This window comes from Podarcis pityusensis, assembly GCF_964106645.2.
Source record: "Podarcis pityusensis genome assembly, chromosome: 5".
Lineage (NCBI taxonomy): Eukaryota > Metazoa > Chordata > Lepidosauria > Squamata > Lacertidae > Podarcis > Podarcis pityusensis.
The window spans coordinates 54,621,622-54,637,118 of NC_138032.1; the positions used below are offsets into that span (position 1 = coordinate 54,621,622).

The 15,497-nt window shown below is 42.5% G+C and overlaps 1 protein-coding gene across 13 annotated transcripts in view; it reads left to right on the top strand.

Annotated features, from left to right (window-relative positions):
* Positions 1-15,497, top strand: part of TACC2 (transforming acidic coiled-coil containing protein 2) — a 168,364-nt gene that overhangs the window by 108,865 nt on the left and 44,002 nt on the right. For all 13 annotated transcript variants that reach the window (XM_081005179.1, XM_081005173.1, XM_081005178.1 and 10 more), the window contains 2 exons: positions 5,032-5,180; positions 10,985-12,305. In XM_081005179.1, coding sequence (XP_080861305.1) covers positions 5,032-5,180; positions 10,985-12,305 — 1,470 coding nt within the window. The remainder of the gene's footprint in view (positions 1-5,031; positions 5,181-10,984; positions 12,306-15,497) is intronic.

The following is a 15,497-nucleotide window of genomic DNA, read 5'->3' on the forward strand; positions in this document are numbered from 1 at the left end:
GCTGCAGAGAGCAAGCGAAACAGGAGTACTTGCTATACAGAAGTTAAGTTTGGCAGAGTCAAATAGTCAGCCTTTATTTAAAAAAGAACTAACACTGTGTGTGCGTGTTCGCAGCTTTTATTCATACTTTGGAGCTCTCAAAGGTGTTCTGAAATGTTAAAATCCTCTGTGTCTCTGCTGCTGTTCTGTGCATCAGCTTTTAATGTTAAACCATTCAGTTTCCAGACACTCAGGTTCTAATAGTGCCATGGGTTCTTGATCTTCAAAGCAATGAATAAACAAGACTGTTGAATAGGATTTTAAAAGCTGAGACGCACCCTGGTCACTGTTAATCCAGCTTCCCCATATTTGTCAGGAATGTTTCCTCATAGTTTTCAGACCAAGGATTAAGGACGACTTCTTCATATACTTAATTCTTAGGGCACAATCTAGAAGAGACTGATACAAGATATTTGCTTGAAAATTCACCCAACACAAATACAGTCATACCTTGGGTTGAATGTGCTTCGGGTTGAGCGTGTTCGAGTTGCGCTCCGTGGCAACCTGGAAGTAACGGGGTGTGTTACTTCTTGGTTTCGCCACTCGTGCATGCACAGACGTTCAAATTAACATCATGAGCATGCGCAGAAGCAGCAAAACTTGACCCACGCACGCACAGACATGCCGTCGCTTATTACGTTCGCTTCAGGATGTGAACGGGGCTCTGGAACGGATCCCGTTCGCATCCCGAGGTACCACTATAAATTTATGTTGGTCAACATGTCTGCTGTGCAGACAATTGTGAAATCTGTTACCTGACCTGGTCATGCGTGCCTCTACCATAGACTTCCGTATCTGGATAGGATTACCTTGCCCTGAAACAGCAGGTCGTCTACTTGAAGGTTCTGCTAGACCCTGCTCTGTCTCTTGAGGTCCTTTGTAGCTTCTGAGGCACACAGCACCTTAGCAGCTATAACTGGTCCACCAGCTGCAACTGCTCCTGCACGGAGATAGTTTAGCCATGATTATCCATGAACTAATACTACGTGGCCACCTCGAGTGCTTTTGACTGGCTGTAATGTGTCATTGATCTGTAATAACACTTTTTGTTTGAGTAGATGGAAGGCAGAGTAGATGGAAGGCAGTGTGGGTAGGCTCTGATTTTTGTGTGCTTGGAATGTAACCTACTGTACAAAGGCGAGAGTTGCATCCATGGTGCCACCCACCTTGCTTCTGGCCCCACCCACCCATGTGGTCCCTGGAAGGTTGCCCACGAGTGAACGTGTCCTTTAGGTGCCAGTGCTTAGCCTGTTAAGGTCCTAAACAACTTCAGACCTATAAAGAAGCACCTTCTCCCATAACCAGCCAATGCCCTTGTCCAGGTTCCTCCAGCACTGTCCTCTAGGGAAAAGGTTTGTCAGCTGTAGCCTCATAGCTGTGGAATTTCATCTCAAAAGGAGGCACACCTGGGGGCTAACACCACTCTTTTGGACTCCAGGGAAAATGTTTTTTATTCACTCAGACATTTCAAGTTCTATTTCTGTTCTTTTATCTGCTATAAATTTTATTTGTGATATTCCTCCCTCCCCTGCCAGCGCAACCATACCTTTTTGTAAACCATTCTGCACACCATTTTGATGAATGATGAATGGCATAAGCATGTTTTAAAATACATAAATGCATTAAAATGCTACTGCTAGGAAGAAGTTGGACCATTTGTCATACCATGTGTCTGTATAAATACACAATGTATTAGATAGATACTATTTTTGGAACAGAATTGTATTTCATAGTTGATTTTAAGTAAACTAAATGAAAATCCAAATGGTGACCTTCCACATTACCCACCAACTGAATTTTAGTCTTGTGCCTGTTTGATTTCTGGCGGAGAGCGGTGCGCCATTGGACAGTGTTGACATCTGAGGCAACATTTTCACCTTGCCTCTTCATAGATCTGCTGCTGAGTTCATGCTGTCACTGCTCTTGGAGAGGGAGGGAATGGCTCAAGCTTTCAGGAGCCAATAATGAATAAGTAATGCATCTCAGTCATGTTAGTTGGATTTTGTGGCGTGTCCTCAGTACAAGTAAGAGCACAATGACTGGACAGTTCAGATGTTGCAGCCTCTTAAAAACAAATTCTAAACAAAGTAGTTTGGTGAAATAAAGGGTGCAATAAATGTGCCATTTTTGAACCACACATTACTGGCAAGTGTTTGAAACAGGATATTGAGCTGGTCAGCCTATGTATGCTGGAGACTAATATTTGAAGCATCCCTAATGAAAACTGCATTTTTTATAAAAAAAAAAACACCTCTATTTTTATCGGCAACAACAATGTAGGGTTTTCCCCCCTGTTCCAGCAGAAATGTTTTCTTTTTCCTGATTTAGTGGAGGGTAGCGAGGTGAACCCCAATCATGCTAGAGTCAACATAGTTTTCACCCGTGATATTTCAAGAGATTGAAATGTCCCCACAACAGTTCTTTGCCAAGACCTGTGGATTTTATTTTTCTTTTGCAGAAGCTCTTTGTTCACACTGATTCACAGCATTAATGCATTGGGAAGTGGGGCAGGGGATGGGCATAGGTTAGAAGCAATAATAACAATAAAAACAGCAACTGATGCCTTTGCACGCTTCATAGACGTGGATTGAACCTGCAGACAAAGGACGTGTTTGGGGAAGCAATAATAGTCTGCTAGAGTGTTTCTGTCAAAAGCATTTGTGCATGTTGGTGTCCCCGTCCCTGGCTAGAGATAACTTTATTTGCAACAAGCTTGGCAGAAAAATAATAACCGGGGAACAGTATTTAGTAGAAATCATTTGGCTGCCTCCAGGTGTAGTAATAGGCAAATAAGTTCCAGAGAGAAAGGTATGTTCTAAGCAGCTGCATGCTGTTTCCCATTGTAGTTAGGAAGACTAAAACCTCATTGGCATTCTGCAGAGATAACAGAAGCAAATCCGGTCCATCAAACCACTTGAGCTGTCAGGAGCAACACTGGGGGCTTTTCACCCGCAGCCCACACAGGCTTTATTGTACGGAGAAAGCGATTTAAGTGAATGTAATAGGAATGCAAATCCAGCAGTTGCTCTTCGTCACTTTAAGAGAAACCCTCTCTTGTGAATCTAGCAATTTGTTGCTTTGCAAGGATCTGCGCGCTTTCCTTTTGAGTCTGGCGAAGTCAGGGAAGACCTTCATCTTCTCTACTGTGCATCTATCTGGACGGCTTCTAGACTGCTTCCTCAGGAGGAAATGGCTTTCACCTCATGGCAAATTTTGTCCCCCATGCAGTGGACGCGTTGGATGTGGACAGCTGTGAGAAGCAGCGGAGACTACAGTCTCCAAGCCATGCAGCGAATCCCTGGAAATAGGCAAGTCAGCCCTAGTCCTGTCTTTCAGGAAACTGTCACACCATTAAATTCATTTTATCAAAGGCCAGAAGGAAAAGCTGCCATTTGACTAGCTGAAATGCTTGCCTAAGCAGTTTTCAAGGCAATAGTGTGCTACGTTGTTTGGATTTTTTAAAAATATCCATACATATATATAATCTCCATTTATATATATTTGTATTCCAGTGTTTCCCATCCCATTCCAGTTCATTAAAGGAAACAATATCCATTCAGCTTTAATTCTAGAAAGACTACATCCTCAGTCGATTGTCTGCTTATTTAAATTTTGTTATTGTAGGCCTTTGTATTTCACCATCCTCATTAATCCATCACATCTTTATTATATCAATGTTTCTGTTGCCTCGCATATGATAACGTTGGCTCCACTTTGCATCCTCGTGTTTCACTTGTTTGCTGTCATCATATTCCTTCTGGATTATTGTTACTAATTATTATTAGGCTGCCTACCTCCTGTACACTCAAAGTACATTTTTCCTCCAAAGAATTCTGGGAACTGTAGTTTGTTAGGGTTTCTGGAGGTTGTAGTTCTTTGAGGGGTAAACAACAATTCCCAGGGTTCTTTTTTTGGGGGGGGGGTGCTTTAAACATATAGTGTGTATACAGTCTAAGTTTGGGACAATGTGTTTGGTGGAAGTGTGATCTGGATAAACTGTATAGCAGGGTACATAGATTAAAAATAAGACCTTGAATGAAAGAATTCTGAAGGGAGATGGGGTATCATTTCAGATAGTGAAATGGGCACAGAGGTTTTGGCAGGAGGAGAGTTGGTGGAGGGGAAACAAGATTCAGGAAGATCCATCAATCTGCTTTTGAAAATATTTTAAGTTTAATTATAGAAGAGCAGTATGCATTAATAACATTTGTTGTGATTCTAGCTACAGTATCACCAGGGAAGTGCAATCAGGCCCCTCTCTCCCAGTTTAAGGAAATGAATTTGTTTAATTTGCCTGAATAGCTATTGATAGTACACAACCTGCGAGTGAGCTGGAAATAAAGATAGCATTTGTGGTATGAAGTAAGGAGGCTAGTGTGAAAAATGGGAATTCCCCATCTCCCTAAATGGTGCCTCCCCCCCCCCCCATGTGAAAGGCTAGGCAGCACCCAATGTTACTCAAAGCCTGTGTTCTCTTGTTTTGTAGGAACTCACACTCTGCTGCATATCAAGGTAGATTGAACCGGGATTTAAAAGAGCTTTATGCAACTCTCTTAAGGGTATTTCCTTATTAGGTTTGCTTGCGCTTGTGCCAAGGAAAATTCCAACATCTCATTGAAAGGTCCCATTGGCATTGTTTTAGTTTGCCTGGGCTGAAGCCTCCTTTATGTTGAAAAGGCAGGCTTTTCCAGGCAGTATTTTCTTTATCCTGTGTGCATGTTTGCTTTTGTGACGCCTTGACATCTTTCATGTCAGTATTTCTTCAGGGTGAACCTGGAAACATGATATTCTGTTCCAGAAATCATGCCGCAAAAGGAAGCTCAATATCTCTGAGAAATGCAGAGGTATTCTGGCCTCAAATAGAGCTCTCTGCGTTTTCCAAGTATCATTTGTTGTGTTCTGTTTTGTGCAGGTGATTTTGAAGAAGTAGCCTGTATGTCCCTTTTCCCCCCTTTTCTTTTTTTACACCTGTATTTGTTTGTTTGTGTCCAGGAGTTCAGACTCTGAAGAAGCCTTTGAGACACCAGAATCTACAACTCCCGTGAAGGCTGCACCCGTGCTACCACAACCACCACCGGAAGTTGCAGTGTTTGACATAGAGGAACAGGAAGTAAGACCTCAGCTTCTATCCGAGGACACAGGTAACAATTATACAATGCATGGGATGGGCTTCTCAGAGTATTTTGGTCAACAGGGCATAGCTCCCTCTGCTGGATCTGTTGGAGTGTTAATGGTATAAACCTCCATCTTTTGCTCAGCCTGTATATATGTTTAAATAAATCATATATCACAAATTTGGCACAAACCTTCTGTGAACCCCTTCTAAAAGAAACCTGAGTTCATGCTGCACCCCTGAGGGTAACACTATGAAGCCAGCTGCTGGTTTTTCTGTTGAACTGGAGTTCTCCTCCCATCCCTTTTGTGCCACACTGACTATATGGTCTCTAAGCTATTATACTATTTTAATCCACCATAGGACCCCACCTACTCACTACTTGGCTTGTTTAGTAGATATACAGAATAGAGGCTAAGGAGTCAGTCCCTGCATATTTTCTTGCAGCACAGCATCTGCAGACTACACTACTAGTATTTTGTGTGTTGTACAAGCTTATACCAACTTGCGAAGTCTTAGGACAGTAATTTCAGTATCTCCTGCTTAGAACCACCAAGCTGTGGCTGTAAAGATAAGGCACCAGAAATTGTGGGCTCACTGTTGAGCTCTCTATTCCAGCAGCAAACCTCTGATATCAGTAGAAGCCACTCAAGAAGGTAGCGCTGAATGTCTGTGCCCATCTCAGTTGCTTGGGATATGGGAGAAGGCTAATGGTCTTAGTCAGATATCCTTAGTTTTCCCCATAAAGCGCAAGGAAGTCAGGATAAACTAGTCAAAGCAGGCAGCTGTACATGACTTGGTCACATCTCCTTGATGTGTGTGCACAGGCTTTTTTAAGGATCAGCATCATTTGTTCACATTTTATATGATTACTACAAGAAAGACATGCAGCAGTGGCATGCAAACACACAAAGTGTGAAGAGGCCTTTTACTATTGGGATTTTCCAGCAGGATGTACATACCACCCCCTGCTTTTCATTTGTCTTTTCCCTGTTTCACGTAGCTTTGTATTTATTGTTATCTGAACAAAAAAGAAGTCAATTTCCCCCATTTGCCAGAGGAATGTAAATGAGGAAGGAAGATCACATATGCTAAATAGGATTTGGAGTGCAGTCTTTAATTACAGAACTAGACTGTAATTCATTCTAAACTCCCTGATTCTTCACATCCTTTTTTGCTTCCCCTCTGTCTCTTTTTCTTCAGTCCCCCTCTCCTCTCATTCCCTTAGGGGAAAGTGCCTCTGCCTGTAGTTACTATAATGCACTGTGCTATATTCATAGTTGTATACTTTGAAAATTCTCCTGAGATAAAGGAAGTAGCCTGGACTTGCTCTACAAAGCGCAATGTTTTCATGTTGCAGTTATGTTTTATAACACTCCTATTTTTTACCTTTACCTGTCGTCCTTTTGGAGGATCTCCTATTACTGGTAAATAGGTTAAATAGCGCAGCATAAGACTCTTAATCTCAGGCATGCCCACTTGGAGCCACACTTTGAAGGCTGCTCTGTTGCAAAGCTCTTGATGGAAAAAGGCACCACAAAAGTTACCATGAAAGTGAGAAATATAAATTGTACTGTCAGCATTTGATGAACTCATATTTTTGCCTTGGTGACCATCTCGGTTCCCAAAGTCTAGTATGGTCTCTGCCAGACTCTACGTGTAAGATGTATATGTTCCTTAATGCAATAGCAAAACTCCAGCCTCTGCAATTAAATGTCATGAGCAGCAAAACTCCTTTGTTGAGTCTGCTTTGAAGTTAAAGGGCAACATTCCTTTCATTTCTGACTCAATTCTGGTGTCAAAAGGCTAGGGTGTAAAGAAGCTTTCTATAGCCACAAAGCTGCATTGTTTGATCATTCAAGTCTCTCTGCAATAGCCCTTCTGCCAGATTTTCCTCTTTACATTAATACATGTCACAGGGTTATTACGGTGGTGTCATAATGCTATAGTTAACAAAAGCCCACATTTTCTAAGCCTTGCATGCACTCCTAAAGCTGTAGTTACAAACACCGTGAATGACTCTGGAATAGGCTAGTAGATGACATAGAATTGGGCGATTTGTATCTTCATTTTTTAGTAATAATTTGAGTAGCCTGTTGTGAGTGTGGGGGGATGGTTTGAGAAGGCACATTTTTGCCTGTTTCATCTGGCAGGAATGGGGAACCGCTCAGCTGGTTTGGGCCAAATTTGGTGCTCTCTAAGCTGGTTGTCAGGCAGTTGGAAAGCACTGAGCAAGGGACTTGGACAGGTGGGGCAGCACAGCTTACCTGTCAACCATTTGACATCATAAGGACATTGGGTGATTGTCTGGAGTATAGTTCCCCCCCCCCCCCCGTCAAAGCTGGCCCACGGAGGAGTGAAAAGGATCTGGATTGCCATGCCAAAAATTGTCACTCACTCCTGCATTAGGTTAATCCATAGTTTAACAAAAATTATGATTTAATGCATATACGTGCTTCGCTCCTCTCACGCTGCTGACTGTGCTGTGTAAGGGAGGAAACAAGCCACAGTCTGGCTTGCCCTGTGGGAGCCCAGGATCGGGGCTTGTTTCCTCCAAAACAACCATGAGTGGTAAGCCAAGGACACCGCTTATGTTAAACTATGGCTTAATCACAGAATCATAGAATTGTAGAGTTGGAAGGGGCCCTGAGGATCATCTAGTCCAGTGCAGGAATATACAGCTGTCCCATACAGGGATCAAAATTGCAACCTTGGCTTTGTCAGCACCACACTCTAACCAACAGAGCTATCCAGGCTGATAAGCTGCTGTCCAGAAATACCATTACATATTAATTCACTCATTATCCTCAGTAAAGGTTCCTCCTAACATTTCTGGCCATGAGAAGATAAGTTATAAATGCATGAGCCACAACAGATGGATTTCAGAAAGGGAGCGAGACTAAAAAGACATTTAGCGATTCAGGACTTGGGGCTTGCACCCGTGCATCAGCTGAATAAATAATGCAGAAAGAAAGAAAACACCCACCCAGGAATGTTAAAGAATTGAAATGTTAAATTGCTTATGTTCTAACAAAAATATGTAGCTTAAAACTGGTCTTCATTTCGGAGTAGCCAATATAACACTGATTTTTAAAAGGGGATCCAGGAAAGTACAGTTCAGTTAGCCTAACATCCTTTATCGGTAAATTGGTGAAGAGCATTATTAAAGGTTATATGATCAAGTATCGAAGAACAAGTCTTGCTGAAGAAAAGCATCAAGGCTTCTACAAGGGGAAGTCCTGCCTTAAAAAGTTCTTTTGAGTGCATCAGCAAACATGTGGAAAGAGGTAGTTGCCCAGAAGGTGGGTCTTTGCCACTGTCCACCTTCCCACTCGCCCAGACTGTGGTGGGGCAGGGGGCCAGCAAAGGGAGAGGAGCACCAGGAAGGCACTGGGCACAAGTGTTCATTGCTATAACTTGGTCTTCTCCTGCCCTTGCTGCCACCCCACCCTATTCCAATCCTAGAACGCAGCAGCACTGTAGCAGCTGAGAGGTTGGCACAGGTGTTGTGACTGCTGATACCGTTTAATATTTGTTTAGCCCACTCCATATCAGTCAAGGTACCTGATTTAAATCATTCAAATTGAGTTGCTTTACTGATAACACAATTCTATGCATATCTCCCTAGAAATAAGTCCTATTAAATTCAGTAAATGTACTCCCAGAGAGATAGCAACATAGGATAGTAGCCCATGGCCTCGCTGTTTGAGTAGGTTCTATTGAACACAGAAGGAATTACAGAAGGAGTAAGTGCGTCTAGGATCATGCTACATGATTACAATCCCATGCATACTTACTTGGGGCCAAGGTCTGTAGACTTACTGTGGATAGGCTCAAAGTTGAGCTGCATTGCATTGTGTACATTTAAATTAAAACAGAGCAGCTACACGGATCTGTTAGGGTCTCTTTAACAGGAGGTGGATCAGTGTCCAAAAATGAGCTCATCGTGTGAAAAATGAACAGCAGCTCAGCTGGCAAGAGTAACTCTAATTAAAAAGCACACAACAAGAGCAGAGCCAAACACAACCCTCAGAGTGGGAAAATCACCCTTGCATCAAGCCACATCAACCCTATTAATGATGGGTTTGATGGGAAACTTGGATTCTTTTTGTGTGCAGAATAATGTGAACTTACAACAACTGCTTCTGTATTTTGGAATGTACAAATGTGTGTTACACACACAAAAAAAATGCATGGGAGAACATGGTCATGGGCTTCATGTGTAGTTTGGCACATTTTTCTGAGTGCACAGTTTGGCATCTTTTTTGAGCAAAATTCCAGAGTTCCTGTCCCTCTCACATATGCTATCATGTGTACAGCAGTTCCACATTGTCTGGACCGATAACTATGATCTGTGCCCTTCCATCAGTTTCAGCCCTGTGAGATCTTCTTTGTGTTTATCTTCCTGCTAAATTCTCTGTTTATGATCTTAGTATATACCCACAATGCAGGAGTAAAATGCAAGACTTAAGGCTTGTTTTTCCCTAACCAACCCGTGGAAATGATTTAAAACATTATTTTTTAAAAAATAAAATAAAATGAGGATCTAGCCTATCAGAGGGAGGCCTAGGCTTCCTTCCTGACATTCTGTTGGCCTTTAGTTCTTATGAACATGATGTATAAAGTATGCAAAAGCTGTGCAATATGACTCTGAACCTGATAATTCTTAAAATATATACACTGATTCCACATAGGTCTCATCTATCCCATAATTCAGCTTTGTGGTTCTTAAATATACTTCACACAGTGGGGAAGGAATGAGATACTCTACTAATCTAATCACTGGTTTTTTCATTTTTTTCTTTGATGATCACACTTTTGGAAATAATTTTGAAGGGGGAAGACTTAATTAAGTAACAAGTCTGGGCAAGAAAATGACTAGCGTTTAATACTCATCTTTCATATTACAATAATGGCTGTTTTGTCAAATAATGTTTTTAATGATTGAGCAGGTTTTCATAAGGGGCAGGATGGGTGTGTTTCCAAATACACGGTATCTTTCATATAAAATGGCCCCAATTTGAATCAGGCCCCAATTCAAGCTTGTCTTGGCTCAAATGGAGGCTTCCACCATTTGTAGCCTAACTTTCAGAAAACATGTGTTAAGCTGCCAATAATTGTGAATGAATAAAAGTGGCAGCAAACCATTTTAGCAGGCAGGCAACTGCATGCATTTTATTTAATTTATTTAGTACATTTATATGGCACCTCTCATCCATCATGGAACTTCAAAGTGGCATTGACCCCTTAGCTTAGGTCTTGCCCTAGACCTGCTGAGCTTTAGCGAGGCTGCTGCTGCTTCATCTGCCCACAAACTGTGCCCTGGCTAAAACTTCCATCTGTCCTTTTCTCTTCTTTCAGTTGAATTTAGACCCTATGATTAACCCTCAAATTTCTTTTAAGTTTTGTCATCTTTTCCATGTAAATAAATGAAACCAAAAGTTTAATCTGCAGCTATATTCACATAACCACAATTCCTTACTGGAATATTGAAATAAGTTGTTAATACTCTTCTGGCTTTGCCCTGCATGGGGTCCAATGGGCTTCATTGGACCCCACGCAGAGTAAAATAATTGCCAGAGTGTTGAAGGGAAAACTTGGGCATCTTATCCACTGGATGTTCAAATGCTGACAGCTAGTAATCACCATTAGCAATTTGTTCTTTATGCCCTATTTTCTGCTTGACGGTAGAATGCAAGTAGAAATGTAATTGTTTCTGCCCATGGAGGTGCAGCTACAATATATGATTGTGTAGAGATAATAGTATACCCACCCAATAGCTATTTGAAGTTAGACCTTCCTGACGGATCACTTTCTCCTTTTCCCCCCTAGGGTTTTGTTCGGATACAGTCTCAGTAGCTGATGTTTCACATAGTGAATCGGTCGAAGAAAGCCCATTCCATCCTCCTCCCCACTCATTTTCTACTGTTTTTGATGAGGACAAGCCCATCGCTAGTAGCGGGACTTACAACTTAGACTTTGATAGTATCGAAGTTGCAGATTCTTTGCAAACTGCTGACTCTAGCTCTCTGGACACAAGAAGCTGTGACACCAAGTCACATGTTCGAAGAAAATCCACAGACTCCGTTCCAATTTCCAGGTCGACTTTGTCTCGGTCCCTTAGCTTGCAAGCTGGTGATTTTGATGGATCATCTTTTCTTGGCAATAGCGAGGCAGCAGGTTCAGCAACAGATACGTTTTGTACTGGTTCAAGCAGTGCTTCCAGTACTCTTAAGCGCACAAAGAAGCCTAGGCCAGCTTCCTTAAAGAAAAAACAGTTGGCCAAAAAACCTCCAGATGTCCCACCGGTGAAAGAGCCAGAAACATCTGACATCAACCAAGATTCCGTTGCCTCAAGTGAAGAAAAAGTGTCTGAGGAGAGGTTGGGGCCGACAGAACCTGAGTGCCCAGAGCCTGTCCAAACTGCTGCCGAAAAAGAGGAACCCTCTGAGGCCCAGGCAGCAGCTTGTCCGTTTGACCCAACTAACGTTGATGAGATTAGCACATTTGGTGCTGGAGACAGCAAAATACAGGACTCTCCTCCTGCTAGCAAGAAACCTCCACCTCTTACGACGGCACCGGAAGCTGTGGAGGTGACCCCATCAGACACTGGGGGACAGGAAGATCCTCCAGTGAAAGGCTTATCTGTGAGGCTGGAATTCGATTATTCTGAGGAAAAAGGCAGTGGCGAAGAGCAACACGAAGGCTCGCCTCTGCCCAAAAAAGTGGGCAAAAAGCCTGGTGCCAAAATGCCACTGAGGAGGCCAAAGACTAAAAAGGCTGGGGAGAAACTTGACAATGCCCCCACCACCCCAACCAAGGCCCCTGTGGATCCAAATGAGATTCCTGTTCCCAAAGGCTCTTATACTTTTGATATCGACAAATGGGATGATCCCAACTTCAACCCGTTTTCTTCCACTTGCAAAATGCAAGACTCTCCTAAATTGCCTCAGCAAACAACAGCGGCGTACAGTTTCAATCCAGATGTGTGTGAGGACTCTATTGACCCTTTCAAGCCTTCCTTGAAGGTAGCTAGCTCTCCCACAAAGTCTCCAGCCTCCTTTGAGATACCAGCTAATGCCAGTGAGATCAATGGAACGGAAGGGGACAGCCTAAATAAACCAGCAAAAAAGAAGAAGACCCCACTCAAGACGTAAGTCAGAATGTAGAAAAATTCATATGCAGTATAAGATTCCACCCCCCAAAACCCAAAAATGACAATGCTTCTACACTTTCTTATACAGTCGTACCTTGGATCCCAAACACCTTGGCTCCCAAACAAATCGGCTCCTGAATGGTCAAAACCGTTCTGGTTTTTGAACGTTTTTTTGGAAGCCAAACTTCTGACAGGAGCTTCCTACAGCCAATCAGAAGCTGTGCTTTGGTTTCCAAGTGTTTTGGAAGTCGAACGGACTTCTGGAACAGATTGCGTTCGACTTCCAAGGTATGACTGTGTTTACATTTATGCAGCATGTTGTGTTATGAGTATATTACAGGAGAACAAAACTAGTGATGAACTATTTTCATTGCTACTTCAGCGCTTCCTTCTCTAGCAATCTTTGGTGCTGGAAGCATTACAGTTTTGTTCTCTTTTGTTTTATGGTCTTCCTCTATTGGTTTTGATAAGGCTTGGCAACTCAACCCCTGTTCATTTCACAGCATGTAGAAATGAGGCTTTAATTTTGCCAAATGTGTAAGGTGTTCCACTTCAGAGAACAGTTGCCTCCTTAACTATGTCTGCATCCGATGAGATTTAACGTGTCTGGCAGAAATTGCTTCCATTTAAATGAATGATGGGTACTCAGACCTGCAGTTAAAGCTGAGATAATTTCAATACTTTTCAGACGGGTTTCTTCCAGAATCCCATCATGCTCAGCAAAGACCTTCAAATAATTTTTCATAAAATACATATACTTTTCTTCCTGATTCCATGTGGCAGTGGTATGTGATACAGCTTATCAATTCAGTGGAATAATAAGAACTGTTCTCAGGATTAAGGGCTAATCTGTAAAGCCTTAAATCATGTGGATAAAATTTATGCAGAATTGAACTTGAAGGAAGCTGTTCACATAATCAAAAGACAGTCTCTCTCCAGAGTAGTTCTGCTGGTTTTAGTGGCTGGCATATTGTGTGGAGATGTATCGTTTAACCAAGAAACCACAAATGCGACTGAAGTGAGTTTATTCTGTTTTGCGAGTTCATGCCATTCTTTAAGTAGAGCTGCTCTTGGGTTAGTGGTTTGGAGGAATACTTCCTGGAGGTTTCACTTCAGACTGTAGGATATTGTTTCAGATGGGGATTTTACCTTTATTAATGAAATATGAAACTGTTGGTAACATTTTGGTGATTACATTTGTATTATAGTGTGTTTGGCAAGAGAAATAGCTAGTTTGCACATCACATTTTTAAACCATGGTTTAGTTTAAACTATGGTTTAATGTGAATGGGCAGAAAGCCCTGTTGAGTCCAATGGGATTAAGTGTGTAAAGGACTGCAACCTTGCTTTTTGAAGATGATGTAGTGTGCAGGGTCTTATGCTTCGAACATTATGACATTTCAAAAGTACCTTGAATTCCCTGAAACTCCTCAGGCACAAAATGTTCTCTGGTTGTCAAAATAAAGCCTGTGTAATATTTTGGGATGGTATATGTTTGGGCTTGGTAAAGTGGAGAGTATGATAAGAATGTGATTTCTTTAATGGTACAAGGCTATTCTACAAGATACAAGGTGTGATTATGGGTGAGACCTTCTTTAACTCTTACTTCATTTATGCTTCACCTTTCTTCCATCTTGGAACTTAAGACGGGGTACATTGGGGAAATCTCCTACCCAGGCCGTGACCAGATTCCCTATATTCCTCATTAGCTTTCATATAGTTGGTTACTGCAACAGACCATGCTATGTGACCATTCTTAGCTCATTTCCCCATTTGAGTTCACCATAGAGACAGCTATGCTTCCTACTAGAAGTATTAGACAGTTCTGAGAGCAACCTATTGTTTTCTCAAGAATACAGCTTCTTTAAGGTTGCTGTTTCCAGGGTCTTGCAAGATAAATGGCACCCTTTCTGGGACACCCCAACCTTTCTTTTTAATTCTTTTCCATAGCTCCACACACCTTGAATATTGTAGCTATTACATTTCCTTAGAGGGGCTTGAACAATTGTTCCACAGTGGGCCTTGAATTGGTGACCTGAGGGATATTGAGTGTGGATTTAGCTGACATTACAGTGTTCGGCTTTGTCCAAAAGAGAGAACTACAGGGAGACTAGCCATTGAAGCTGCCATACAGCAGTAGACAAGAATGGACCAGGAAGTAATCCCTGACTCCCAAATAAAAGCCAAATGTCAGACTAGTTCACTGGTGTTAACAGCTAGAAGATTTGATGTTGCTAACCTCATACTGCCTCTGTGAGGAGATGGGTCTATCAATATTTTTTGTTGCTTACAGAATCCCACTGTGACACTAAGCTTCTATTCTTACACACAGTATGCAAAATATACAATAGCTTATGTTTTGTGACATTTTACATTTCCAAAGGTGTTATGTACTGAGTTGAATAGGATCCAAACTGTAGCAGTCTGATTGGTCCTAGAACAATAGGATCCAAAAGGCAGCAGTCTGATTGGTCCTAGAACAATAGGATTCAGAATGCAGCAGTCTGATTGGTCCTAGAACAATGCAGCAGTATGATTGGTTGGCAGGAACCACCCAATCCTGCTCCAGATAGAAGTGAATCCACAACCTGATTGGCTTACAGTAGAATTCCAGAATTAGCCAATCATGTGCAGCCCATTGTGTAAATAATGTATATAAAGCAGATACTGTGAGGGGACATTGATTCATTCCTCCTCACCACTATGAGCTGAATAAAGAGCATGAAATCACTTTGCGACTCTGAGTATATTTCACGGGCGACGAGGATGGGATCCCGCTGAGCTGACTGCCACACACAGCACCGCAGCACCGCCAACTGCCGCACCGCTGCCTCGCACCGTGTATCCAGGCTTCAGCTCCGGGGCACAAGGAACTCAGAATGGCAGCCAACAGCAGCTTCTCGCCATTCAACCCAGCATCTGGAGACTGGGAAGCGTACGCCTCCCGTTTCACCTTCCTCCTAGAAGCCAAAGGGGTCACCGACGAAGAAGACGCCAAGAAGAGGGCGATATTCTTCAGCGTCTGCGGAGAGGAGACGTTTGAAATCGCCCGGGCTCTCCTTGCGCCTGAAGACGTCGCTACTGTTCCATACAAAACAATAATGGAACAGCTGAAGGGGCACTTTTCGCCGCAGCCCTCAGTGGTGGCTCGTCGAAATGCCTTCTACGCAAAGCGGCAAGCCCCTGGGG